The sequence below is a fragment of the Amblyraja radiata genome, chromosome 32 (assembly GCF_010909765.2).
Source record: "Amblyraja radiata isolate CabotCenter1 chromosome 32, sAmbRad1.1.pri, whole genome shotgun sequence".
Classification (NCBI taxonomy): domain Eukaryota; kingdom Metazoa; phylum Chordata; class Chondrichthyes; order Rajiformes; family Rajidae; genus Amblyraja; species Amblyraja radiata.
In genome coordinates this window covers 15,008,044-15,022,017 of record NC_045987.1, presented here as the reverse complement: position 1 = coordinate 15,022,017, position 13,974 = coordinate 15,008,044, and the positions used below count along the sequence as shown (strand labels likewise).

At 39.0% G+C, this 13,974-nt stretch overlaps 1 protein-coding gene across 1 annotated transcript in view; it reads left to right on the top strand.

Moving 5' to 3' along the window:
- Nucleotides 1-12,125, top strand: part of ak8 (adenylate kinase 8) — a 111,883-nt gene extending 99,758 nt beyond the window's left edge. Inside the window, exons 12-13 of the mRNA XM_033048678.1 lie at nt 3,143-3,223; nt 10,084-12,125. Of these exons, the coding sequence (XP_032904569.1) occupies nt 3,143-3,223; nt 10,084-10,330 (328 nt within the window). The 3' untranslated portion in view covers nt 10,331-12,125. The remainder of the gene's footprint in view (nt 1-3,142; nt 3,224-10,083) is intronic.
- The last annotated feature ends 1,849 nt before the right edge of the window (nt 12,126-13,974 follow it).

Below are 13,974 nucleotides of genomic sequence, written 5' to 3'. Positions count from 1 at the left end.
CATAATAATTTCTGTGGCTGATGCATGAATTGTTCATCCACGTGCGTGGTAGAACTTGTCAGCTCTCAGCCAGAATCCTAAGGGGAATATCTCATCACAGAAGAAAAATGGCATTAAATAATTTCCCCCCACAGCAAATGTGCCACATGTCAGTGGAGGAAGGAGTTGTGGGTCAGCCCAGACAGATGGGATGAAAGTATCTTCTCCCTCTGATAAGCATTAAGGGTCCTTACTGAAATTCATTCTGACATGCAATCAGTTCTCAGAAGCAGCAGGTCTACAACGTAAAACTGTCCACATTTGAGTTCTAATTGGGCAATCTCAGTCAAAGAGACTGTGCGGGTAGCTTGCGAGTGCAATGGAATTGTGCAGTTGAAGGCTCTCCTTCATTTTCTCCGTTGAGAGCTAAATCACATTTCCTGGGGTTCCAGTGCTTTCCACTGGGATATCAGGCCTGGAAATGACTGATGTTGTCACTGGATACAAAGAGGACAGGTTTTATTTTCTGCTTACGATCTCCACTTGTGGACCATACAAAAGCAACTAAGATTGGAAGAGACTGCCATGCATTCCGAGCTGAAAGAGGAGCTCAGTAAGCACGATGGTAGAAGAAATTAAAGAAAAATGAGCTCCAAAGTAGATCTAAAGAGATAAGTGGGCTACTCTTTCAGCCTTCTACGCACACAGCCAAAAACTGATTCAATTCCGGATGGTTTTAACTACACAAAAGCTTGGCTTAGCTTCTACATGTTACAGGATCAACAAGAAAGTAAACAATTGAAGTCTTTGAGAATGATGAAATATGCATGGCTATCTGTGACAGGCAGATAAAGTAAAGCAATTAGGCACGTAATCCGAGTGGTAGGCAGCAGCAGCCCCAAGCTCTCTATTAGTTAATGTAGTTTGTACCTCCTCATCCCATCAAATCAGCTAACACTTCCACTAATTGGTTCATGAATTATGCAGCTCCCATTATAATTTAATCACCAATAAACATTTTGGGCCGGTGTAGAATGTATCTCTCATTAATTCGTTAATTTAAGCAGATGGAAGGGTGATCGGGTGAACGGGTGGCATACATTGCCCAAGGCAAAATAAAAAGTGGACAAATAAAATATAAAATAAAGGGAGGAGGAAACCTTTCAGGATTTCAGTTGTCAGAAACCTAATCTTCAAACTGACAGCCGCCTTCCTCTCTGACACTGAAATTGAGTGACAGATTCATATCAGCGCTTGCCAAATGCCTAAACATCAGGCTGGTTGGTAAACAGAGCACAATGTAAATTAATTCTCATCTTACAACCCTTTCTCTGTTCCATGAATATTTCAGCACCAGCAGCATAAATATTAATACTAATAGCTTTGCTCAGTAGTTATTATTTCTGTTTTATGACAAATATTCATAAAATATTCAAGACCTTTTAGAACATTTACACAGTTGAATGTGAGATTGCCAGCTTCCAGGGAAGTTTGAACATATTGGGGTGCTCTTGATGTTTTTTTTCTAAATTAATTTATAATGAATGGCTAAATACATAATCTATTTTGAGCAGTGATTCACTAAAATATATGTTGGGGTTTTCAGCTAGATTCAACAGGTTGCCTGTGGTGTTTTTTTAAGTTTTATTTTTAATTGGATTCATGAGTTTTATATCTGATGTTGTAATTTGCTTGAAGTACTCACTAATTTAGCAGTTAATGGCAGCCAAATACAGTGTCTCTTATGCCTCTGGAGAGATTTTATTCACAACTGGGGTTGATTTGTCACAATCAATTATGAGTTAAACAAGAAGCAGCCTGCGGGACTGCTGCACAACTGCATCTCTGAGACAAGAGCAGCACAGCTGGTACCTGAGCATCGCTCGATACACCAACCAAAGGAGCAGAAAAATACTGCCGAGTGTGATGCTTAGCCTTTTCCAAAATAGCAGATATGATATACAAGTCATGACATATTTGTACAGGATTTTTTGTGCACCATTGACTGACCAGATTAAAGAATGATATACATCTTTTATGGTTTGCATTTTTTCCCCTGTAAAATACATTTTAATTAACTTAATTTAATTTGGGGACCTCGTGTCTTCGGCAGGTACTTTAAATTAGATAAAGAAATTGTAATTGTACAAACAAGAATGTAGCGTTGTACTTACTTCATTGCACTCTATATATTTTGGGTAATATGTAATAAAAAAGAACTGCAGATGCAAAGAAAGATGCGTGAGTAAGTCAGCGGCTCAGACAGCATCTGATGCAAATGGATAGCTGATGTTTTGGGATAGGACCCTTCTTCAGACTTTGAATACTGCAAGTTGCGTGTCTTTATAATCATTTTTTAATCCTGTGGAGATAGCTTGTGGACCTCCCTGTGGAGATCTCTCCTGGAGGTCCCTGTGGTGATCTCTCCTTTAGGTCCCTGTGGTGATCTCTCCTGGAGGTCCCTGTGGTGATCTCTCCTGGAGGTCCCTGTGGTGATCTCTCCTTTAGGTCCCTATGGTGATCTCTCCTTTAGGTCCCTGTGGTGATCTCTCCTTTAGGTCCCTGTGGTGATCTCTCCTTTAGGTCCCTGTGGTGATCTCTCCTTTAGGTCCCTGTGGTGATCTCTCCTTTAGGTCCCTGTGGTGATCTCTCCTTTAGGTCCCTGTGGTGATCTCTCCTTTAGGTCCCTGTGGTAATCTCTCCTTGACGTCCCTGTGCTGATCTCTCCTGGAGTTCCTGTGCTGATCTCTCCTGGAGTTCCTGTGATGATGGACCTTTATTAACATTTGCTACATTGGCATCTGAATTCAGTATTTCAACTTGTTTCACCTTTAGACCATTCTATACATTTTGAAGATATACTTTATTAATATAAAGCTCTCGTGCAATGATGTTGCTGTACTGGCAAATGTAAATTTCAGAACATGGTTCAAGCTTTCAGTGGATATCATACTTTACTTCAGTAGACACAGAGATGATGTATGAGGGACCCACTGCTCTATTTATGATTAGAGTTTTCAGTGGAATTGTTATACACTACAATACATTTTGGGTTTGTTCCGAACATTGCATGGTATGATAAATTTAAATCTCTTTCTGAGCATAAACCTTGCATAAAGCCATAGCACTTAATATTTGCATCTGATTTGCTGCTTGTTCATAGGGTCTTTTTTATGGAGCTTCCTGATGATGCTGTCGTAGAACGTCTTTCAATGAGAATGGTTGATCCAACCACTGGCAAAAGGTCAGTGGTTAATTTTTTTTTAAATTATCTAGTTTAGCCATTTTATATAATGCCTTATGTATTCAGCTTTAAGATCCATGTTGTTGAGAATCATGACAAAACTCTGTGCCAAAGGCTTAGATGGGTTAGAATTTGTGCGGTGTACCCAAGAGGGTTTCTTGAAACAATATGTGGATAGCCCAACACAAGAAGGAAACATACTGACCTTGTGTTAGGAAATAAACCGGGCCAGGTGACTGGTGTTTCAGTAGAAGAGTATTTTGTGGGCTGTGATCACAACTCCATAAGATTTAAGATTACTTTGAATAGGGAGAAGGCTGGACCTTGCGAGAAGACACTAAATAAGGGGAAGTACAATGTTATTAGGTAGCATGGGAGGGTAGACTGGGAGCAGTTGTTATTGAGTAAGCACACAACTGATGTGTGGAAGTTCTTCAAAGTCCAGTGATTCAGTAAGGAGGAGGGATATAGATGGCAAAGTACAGAAACCTTGGATGACCAATAATATTGTACATTTGGTCAAAAAGAAAAAGGAAGGGCATGCAAGATTTAAGAGGATAGAATCAAACAGGGCCTTTGGTGAATATAATGAAAGGAGGAATGAACTCAAGCAGTTGATGAGAAGGGCCAAAAGGGGCCATGAAATGGCTTTGGCAAGTCAGATTAATGAAAATCCCAAAACATTTTATACTTATGTTAAAAACAAGAAGGTAACCAGGAAGAAGAAAGACAAGGATAAAGGAGGGTATTTGTGCTTGGAGTCCGGTGATGTGGGCGATGAACTAACTGAATACTTTGCATCTGTTTTCACAAGGGAGAAGCACATGGTGGACAGTGAGATCGGAATGCTAATATGCATGGGCACTTTGGGATTAAGCAGGAGGTGTTGGGGAGCATTAAGGTGGATAAATCCCCAGGACCTGATGGGATCTATCCAATCTTATGGAGAAAGGCAAGAGAGGAGATTGTGGGAGTCTTGATCTTTGTGTCTTCTCCAGCCACAGGCAAGGTCCCAGAGGACTGGAGAGTAGCTAATGTTGTTCCTTTATTTAAGAAGGGTAGTAGGGAGAATACAGGGATTTATAGTGCAATGAGCCTCATGTCAGTGGTAGGGAAGCTATTGAACAGGATTCTTCGCAATAGAATTTATGCAGATTTGTAGAGAATTAGTGATAGACAGCATGGCTTTGTATGCTGCAGGTTGTGTCTTACTAACTTGTTTTTTGAGGAGATTACGAAAGTGATTGATGAGGGTAGGGCAGTGGATGTTGTCTACATGTATTTGATAAAGTCCCCAATGGTAGATTGATCCTGAAGATTAAGACGCATGGGATTAACCGTGACTAGATCAGACCTGGTTTACTGCTGGAAGACAGAGGTTATGGTGGAAGGACAATATTCAGTCTGGAGGTCTGTGACCAGTGGAGTTCCACAGGGATCTGTGCTATAATCTCTGCTGTTTGACAGATATTAAAAATGACTCGGACATAAACGTAAATGAGTTGGTTAATAAATTAACAGATGACACCAAGACTGCTGGGGTTGCAGATTATAGGGAAGGCTGTCAAACTATGCAGCCGGATATGGATCAGCTACAGAAAATGGTGGAGAAATGGCAGTTTAATCCGAGCAGGTATGAGGTGTTGCACTCTGGAAGGTCAGATATAAGTGGAAAATACACAATTAATGACATGATCCTTAACAACATGGATATACCATGGGCTATGGGGTTCAAGTCCATAACAGAAAGTGGCAACACAACTAGTTACAATGGTAAAGAAGGCATATGGTATGCTTGCTTTTATAGGACTGGGTGTTGAGTGCAAGAGGCAGGAAGTCATAATGTAAATTTATAGGATTTTGGTCAGGCTGTATTTGGAATATTGCGTGCATTACAGGAGGGATGTAGAAGCTTTGGAAAGGGTGTAAAGGTGGTTTCCCAGAATGATGCCTGGATTTGGAGGCATTAGCCACATGGAGAGGTTGGACAGACTTTCTCTGGAACGCCGGAGGTTGCAGGGAGTTCTGATGGAAATGTCTAAAATTATGAGAGGCATAGATAAGGTAGATGGTCAAAAGCTTTTTTCCATATGGAAAAATCAAATACGAGAGGGAATTGCTTTAAGGTGAGTGGGACAGTGTTTAAAGGAGATGTACCGGGTAATTTTTTTTACACGGAGGGTGATGAGAGCCTGGAACATATTGCTGGGGATGGTGGTTGAGGCAGATACAATAATTTAGATGGCATTTAGAAGATACATTAGCAGATACAATGGCATTTAGGAGACTTTTGAACGGGCATGGCTATACCAGTTAAGAGTTGGTCTTGGCATCATGTTCGGCACAGATATTGTAGGCTGAAGGGCCTGATTTTGTGTTGTACTATTCTACGTTCTGTTATATGGGTAAAAAATTGAAAAAAACTTTTATGTTCATTTTTACTATTGTAAACTACATCACATATCATTTTAGCCTGTCCATCTATCCTTATAACATAGGCCAACTATTCCAGCTGTTGCACCAGTAAACTTCTCTAAACAGCTTCCAATATATTAACATCCATCCTTAAATAAGGAAACCGATACACAGTTCCAGATGTGATGTCAACATTGCCCTGCGTATGTCACTGAAGCATAATGTTTAAGAAAGAACTGCAGATGCTGGAAAAATCGAAGGTAGACAAAAATGCTGGAGAAACTCAGCAGGAACGAAGGAACGAAGGAATAGGTGATGTTTTGGGTCGAGACCCTTCTGAAGAAGTCAGTCTGAAGAAGGATCACAACCCGAAAAGTCACCTATTCCTTCGTTCCATAGATGCTGCTTCACTCGCTGAGTTTCTCCAGCATTTTTGTCTAACTGAAGCATAACCTCCCTTCCCTATATCCCTTCCCTATATTTTCAATTATTATTGCAATAAGATAGTTATTTTAGCCTTCTTAATTACTTGTTTTATCTACATACGGTACTAGCTTTTCGAGAATTGCTAGGACATCCAGATCTGTTTGTATCTCTGTTTGAGCTCTGAAATACCTCACCATTTAGATAAGATGTTCCTTTTTTATTATCTTTCCTGACAAATGTACAATTTCTTTTGAACTCCATCCACTAGATCTTTGCCTACTCATCGGTCTATTTCCTTTATAACGTCCTTGGCTTTGATAGTTTTATCACGTTACATCCATACATTCCCCTTTATCCACAAGTTATGTAACTTCCAAGAAAAATATTGGTCAAATATTTCCCCAAATCATATTTGTTGTGCCTGATTGGTAATGTATGTTAACATGGTAAGTTTCCGAGTTATGGCCCCCAGACTTATCTGAGGACAGTAGATAATTTAACATAAAGGCACTATTAACACAATTCACCTCTCCAACACCCATTCCTCCCACTGCTACCCACGCCACCATCAATATCTTAACTGGACCAACCTTTAAATACGATGCCTACATCATCTCAGAAATTGGGTACTTTGTAGCTAGTAACACATTTTCCATAAGGCACAAATCGAGAAAGACATAGAATATTTTAGGAGTGCCATTCCAATAACACACAAAATATTTGGGTACAATACAGGATAATATAGCCTGGTTGATGGGCACCCATCTTCCATTTAAATATTGATTCCCTCCACAACCACCAGTACACAATGGCTACTTGGTGCATCATCCACAAGTGCACTAACAGCAACTTACTGAGATTTCTTGACAGTGCCTCCTATAACTGCAACCACAATGCTGTCATATGAGAATGTCTTTGTGGGTATTCATATGGGAATGTGCAGCAGACATTTGGGAATCTCGCTAGCTGCAGTTTTCCCTTCAAATATCTTCACAAGAGAAAACATAGCATACTTGTTCAAATTTCTGGAACCCCCTTCCTATTAGCACTGTGGGAGTAATTCACCACAGGGACTCTGGTCATTCAAAGCAATCCACCAATTCTCAAGAGAACTAAATTATGGCCTTGATAATAATACCTAAACATCCCATAATAATTTGATTTGATATTTTGCATCCTCCATCAAATGTCCATTGGGGAGCACGGACCCAGAAAATTGCTTCCAATTGTGTTCACCTCCAGCCCATCTCCACCAATAACCTACGAATCTCAGACATTTACTTCTGTTTGCTTTCCCTATCCTACAATGCATCCCTGCTCCGGATCTCTAGATACCTCATTCTAACCCTTGAAAATTCCAAAACTCAACACCCATCCTCCACTCTTTCTAGATTTTAGGATCCTTCTTGCATTGGTTCAATGTGATGATGCCATCCAAAGTGTGAGCTATGGGGAGAGGTTGAGTAGGCTGGGTCTCTATTCCATAGAGTGTAGGAGCATGAGGGGAGATCTTATAGAGGTATATAAAATCATGAGAGGAATAGATTGGGTCGATGCACAGTCTTTTACCCAGGGTAGGGGAATCAAGGACCAGTGGACATAGGTTCAAGATGAAGGGGAAAAGATTTAATAGGAATCAGAGACAATAGACAATAGGTGCAGGAGTAGGCCATTCAGCTCCTCAAGCCAGCACCGCCATTCAATGTGATCATGGCTGATCATCCTCAATCAGTACCCCATTCCTGCCTTCTCCCCATATCCCCTGACTCCACTATCTTTAAGAGCCCTATCTAGATCTCTCTTGAAAGTATCCAGAGAACTGGCCTCCGAGGCAGAGAATTCCACAGACTCACAACTTTCTGTGTGAAAAAGTTCCTCGTCTCCGTTCGAATGGCTTACCCCTTATTCTTAAACTGTGGTCCCTGGGTAACTTTTTCACACAGAAGTTGGTGAGTGTATGGAACAAGCTGCCAGAGGATATAGTTGAGGCTGGGACTATCCCATCGTTTACGAAACATTCGGACAGGTACATGGATAGGACAGGTTTGGAGGGTTATGGACCAAGCGCAGGCAAGTGGGACTAGGGTAGCTGGGACATTGTTGGCCGGTGTGGGCAAGTTAGGCTGAAGGGCCTGTTTTCACACTGTATTAGTCTATGACTTTATGACTACATATTATTTCTACATTTTAAGATACTGTTATCCTTGATCCTATTGTGTCAAACTTAACTCTAAAGTTTGCGAATCATTTTACTGTTGAATCTGTCCTTTCGTGTTACTGGGATTGTGGGTAAATTCATAAACTAAAGACTAGTCATACTGGTTGAATCAGTTATGTTCTAAATGAAGTTCAAAGAAAGTACTGCATCTCACAGGTGCAGTGATATCCTACGAATAGCAGGCAATGGAGGAAATAAAACGGAATAAATCATTACACACAAGTTTCCTTGCGGCAGGGACATAATAAAATTAGGTGTTCGATTGTTAATTTAAAATGTTGCATTGCAGATAGGACCCACCAACTGTTTTTCAAAGGTCTAGACAACAAATTGCCATTGGTGTGAGGCTCAGATGCTTAGATTATCTCTATATTACTGAAACAGAATTAATTTAACAGAACAGAACAACCTAAACCTACTCTCCAATCCTCCCAGGACCTCCTCTGTGGCTAGGAAGGATACAAAGATCCTCTTTGTCAGGGCTGCAGCAATTTCTTCTTTTGGTCAAGAAGATGTATGGTCTTCATCAGACAGGGCACCGAGTATAAAAGATGGCAACTCATGTGGCAGCTGTATAATGCTTTGATTAGGCCACATTCATGCCGGGGTTAGCAGTAAGGTGGAGACTGATAGGTTTGTTATTAGTACAGGGTCAGGGGTTATGGGGAGAAGGGTGGAGAATGGGGTTGAGAGGGAAAGATAGATCAGCCATGATTGAATGGTGGAGTAAACTTGATGGGCCGAATGGTTTAATTCTGCTCCTACAACTTATGAATTTATAAATTCCTCAAATCTCTGCGTGTGAATATAACAGTAGGTTGGGTTGTAACTGACCTCTTCTTTCACAACACATTATAATACCTCTCAGTTTAAATGATCAGTGAAGGGGTAGCAGTAAGAGATATAGGCAATAGATGTTAAAACATTTCTCATAGTTCAAAAATGTTCATAAGTTTCTGTCGTATTTCTTAATTGGCTAAATGCTTAATGCAAAAATGTATTTCCAAAACATCAATTAAGATGGGCATTCTAATTGTAATATCTGCTGCTGATGAGCTCTCTGTGACATCCGCTATGCTTTTCTTCTACATTTGATTTATCTTTATGTTTAATTAAACCAACTACAATTACACAACCTGTTAAATTATTTACAGCAATACTAATTTTTTGTCAACTATAATTAACAAAACAATAATATGCATTAACTAATCAGCCTAGTTCTATTTACTGTAGCACAGGTCAGCATGATGCTCAAAAAGTTATGTTATTTATTACACAAAATTTAATTAATCATTACAAGTATTATCTCAATCTAAATTGTCATGTGATTGGGCATAAATATCTGCAATAGATCTGGTTATTATCTTTAATGTGTTATGCATAATTTTAATATCCTCAAAGTTGTTTGAATATTGTAAGGCAGTGTTTAGATTTATTCTAATCAATTTCTCTGCGTTAGGGTAGCATTTGATATCTCCAGCACTTTTCTTATTAACTGGTATAATATTAACATGACATTGATTTTCTCCTTGTCTGTGAACCACACAATAAAATTATTACATTTTCAGTGACATGTTTTCAGATCTTTGCAAAGATGAGATGTTTATGGAAATCTCTGTTGTAATAGTGAATACAGATTAAAAACTATTTGTGACAAATACTGTATTAGGACAATTTAAGAAAATAATCAGAATAGTCTTGGCAACCCACAAATACAGGAAATCACAATAGTTATTATCTTGTGAAATTAAAAGAACCAAGTTCTGTAATGTAATTCTCTTGTCGTCTTTTTCTTTTCTAGATATCATTCCATCTACAAACCAGCACCAAACAGTCAGGTTTACAGTCGTTGTAAAATAAATCCTAAGGATTTTGAGGAAAATGTGCAGAAAGAACTGGAAGATTATCGTACCAACATTTCTGAGTTGGAGCAATTCTACAGACCTGTCATACGTGTCAACGCAGACCAAGATCCTCACACGGTGTTCGAGTACATTGAGAGCTGTATTGTCAAACCTTTGCCAAAGCAACCAAATGCCTTTATTTGAATATTTTGAAGAAAGCAACTGTGTGATGTCTGTACAACAGTTTGTATCCAACATTTTAAGACATCACTGAAAGTCATTTATTTAACGCTAAAATGACCTACCCTAAAACATACATTGCTTCCAAATAATCCATCAGATATTATCCTACAATAAATTCTCACAGCTTACATGTATATCCTTGGAAATTACAGTCCATAGGGATGATTGTGATAAACACGTCCTTGGGTCTATTTCTCTCTGTTCATTATTAACATTATGTATTTTTGCTTCAGGATCTTACATGTTTCTACACCATAAAAATATCAGTCAGGATTGTAATACTCTGCATCCTGATTTCCATGCATAAAAACACTTCCAGAACCACATACCAAACCAGTATGCTCTTGATTGGAAGGGAATTATATTAGTGTCAAACAAGTCCAACCATGATGAATTCAAGACTTTGGTACCCTTGTGCCTGAACCGGAAAATGTGCTTTCACTGGCTACTGAATCTTACACATGATTTTACTTTCAATATTTATTATTTTGCTTCACTAACTCTACTGGGATACTTACATAACAATGTGACCTAAGGGTAGAGCGTATCAAAGAAATAGGAAATAAATGACATTTATTTATTAGTCATTTAAATATATGCTGGCTTTATTGATGAAGCTGCTGCCATCACTGACACTGCTGCGTCAACTGATGATAAAAAGCATTAAGCACATATACCAATTATGCAATATGCTATTCTCTTAATAGATCTTTGTAGTAAAGCTGCTTTTTCCAGTCTCCATTTTTCTTCACTTTGGCGAGTACACAGATGAATGCAAACAAGAAACTGGGCTCCCTCCGACTGCTCCTTTCTATGTTGTACAAGCAGACTCAGGTCAGTCAGTGACCTTCTGGGATCCACTGGGAGAATGCACTGAGAACAAGCATTGAGCCGTGTGGCAGCAGAACAAGTTAATACTCTTGTTTAACGATCCCTTGGAAATGGAGAACAACAGAGATTGCTCTTCGTTATAACTATGTACCAAGTCAGCCTAATTATAGTTCTGGGTATTAAAGGCAGACAATCTTTGGCAATGCTTTATTTTTGATGCAGTTGTGCTTTCCTCTGCACAGAAAGGTAATTAATGATGGTAATTAATACACAGGGGTATTTTTAGACTCTTGTAAATGTTACTTTATGTTCCAAATACCAATCTAAAATTAAAACCCAAATCAAACTACATTTTAGGAGGTCCTCAAGAGGTTAACAATGTCTGACTTTACCGAGCAGGCTGATTGTGTGCATGAACAGAGACCTCTCCCGAGGAGGATTGCACAATCCACCTGGTCCTTTAAATATAAGATATAATAAACCAGGTTTTCTTGTGAAAACAAACCACAACTTGCACTTTTCTTCTATATACTTCCCTCTTATCATTGTACGTATTCTCTCTAGGTGATGCATTGTATAGTCTCCACTGCATGGATGCTTGTTAGGGATAGTACTGCAGGCCATATTTCTGAGAAATGAACGATTAATTTTTTTCCAATTTACAAGAGCATTGTTGTTAAAATTCAATAGCAGAAATTCCCAGGTAGTGAACAGCTAGTTCAGAATAATTACATTCACAGTGAAGATCTCTACTGCACGAACAATATTAATGTCAACAGGAGTTTTAAAAGGGCAATTACGGTAAACCTTTACAGTGTTGTTGTCAGTCATTCATCCTATTTAAATGTGTGGTATCTGTATGAATTACAGGAAAATGTATTTGCCCACAACAATTTTTGTTGGTCTAATAAAATGCTCTAATTAATTTGGTTCATAAATGATATGCTAAATATTTGAAAACAGCAAATTGAACAAATGCTAAATTAAAACCAGTCATGTATCTATTGTAGCACCCACAAAGTTAAAATGCCTTTCTTTGTTCCTAATTCCATTTCTTTCATCTCGTCTTTTTTTGCATTTTCTTGTCTCCCACTCCTAACAATTATCTCTGTATCAGTCCTAAACCTTTGCAAACAGGGTACATTCATTTGTATTTCATTGGATGCAGAATCCTCCAGTGCCATATTATCAATTTCCAAGCTTGTATTTCTCATACCTGTATAATGTATGCAAACAAGAAACTGGCAGCATCTTTTTCTAATCCATAATTCAGTCACAGTGGAATGGCATATCATTTAATTCTTCACTCTATCCAGTCTTATTCCAAATATCTGAGGACCAATTCTGTCAACGTGTTGGACAACGACAGAAACCAACCGAGCTATACGTCATCTGACACACGAGCGAACAAATAGGATTTACTCACATTTGGAAAATGGTGGATTTCTTAGGAATAGTCACTGTGGCTGTGTATAAAAGATGTCCCATCTCATATATTTAATTAAGATTTTTGAGGTGACAAAGATGATTGGTAAGTAGGGCAGTGGATGTTGCCACATGGACTTTATTAAAGCATTAAAACGGTCTGAATAATGGTCCTGACCCGAAATGTCATAATTCCCACCACAGATGCTGCCTGACCCACTGAGTTCCTTCAGCACTTTGTACTTTACTCTTCATGGTTGGCTGTTCCAGAAGATTTAGATGCATGGGATCCACGCAACTTAGATTGGGTATAGGCAGGTGGGACATTTTGGTCAGTGTGCACAAGTTGGGCCAAAGGGCTTGTTCCCATGCTATATGACTCTAATGTGAAATTAGACAAGACCTTTGAGGAATATAAAGCAAGTAGGAATGAAAACAAACAGGTGATTAGAAGGGTCAAAGGGGGCCGTGAATCAAAGGAAATCCCAAGGCTTTTTACACATACATTTGAAACAGAGTAACCAGGATGAAGGTAGGACCGCTCAAGGATAATGGAGGGAATTTGTGCTAGGAGTCAGGATATAGGTGAGATACTAAATGAGTACTTTACATCTGTATTCATCAAGGACAAGGAGATCAGTGTGGAGAATATGAATATACAGGGGCAGTTTGAAATCAAGGAGGCTTCTTGAAGAGCATTTATCCCAGGTTATTCTTAGAGGTAAAAGAGAAAACTGCAGGAGCCTTGGCAAAGATCTGTGCATCTTCTCTAGCCACAGGTGAGGTTCTGGAGGACTGGAGAGTAGACAATGTTGCTCCTTTGTTTAAAAAGAGAAGCAAAGATAGTCTAGGGAATTCTAGGTCAGTGAGCCTCACATCAGTGGCAGGGAAGCTATTGGAGAAGTTTCTTTGGGATAGGATTTACTCCTATTTGGAAGAGAATATGTTAATTACAGACAGCCAGCATGGCTTTTACACTGTAGGTCATGTCTCATCAACTTGATTGAGTACTTTTAGGTGTCAAAGGTGATTGGATGCTGTCTACATGGATTTTAGTAAGGCATTTGATAAAGTCCCCCAAGTAAGGTTGATCCAGAAACTTTAGATGCATAGGAAATTGATAAATATATAATATATATATAAATGACTTGAAATTAAATGTAGATGGGTTGGTGAGTATGATTGCCAATGACATCAAGATTGCTGGAATTGTGGACAAAGTATACAAATAATGGCAAGACCCTTAACAGCATTGATGAAGAGAGGGATCATAGGGTCTAAGTCCATAGCTCTCTGAAAGTGGCAACAGAAGTAGATAGTGGTAAAGATAAAATAGTATGCTTTGTATG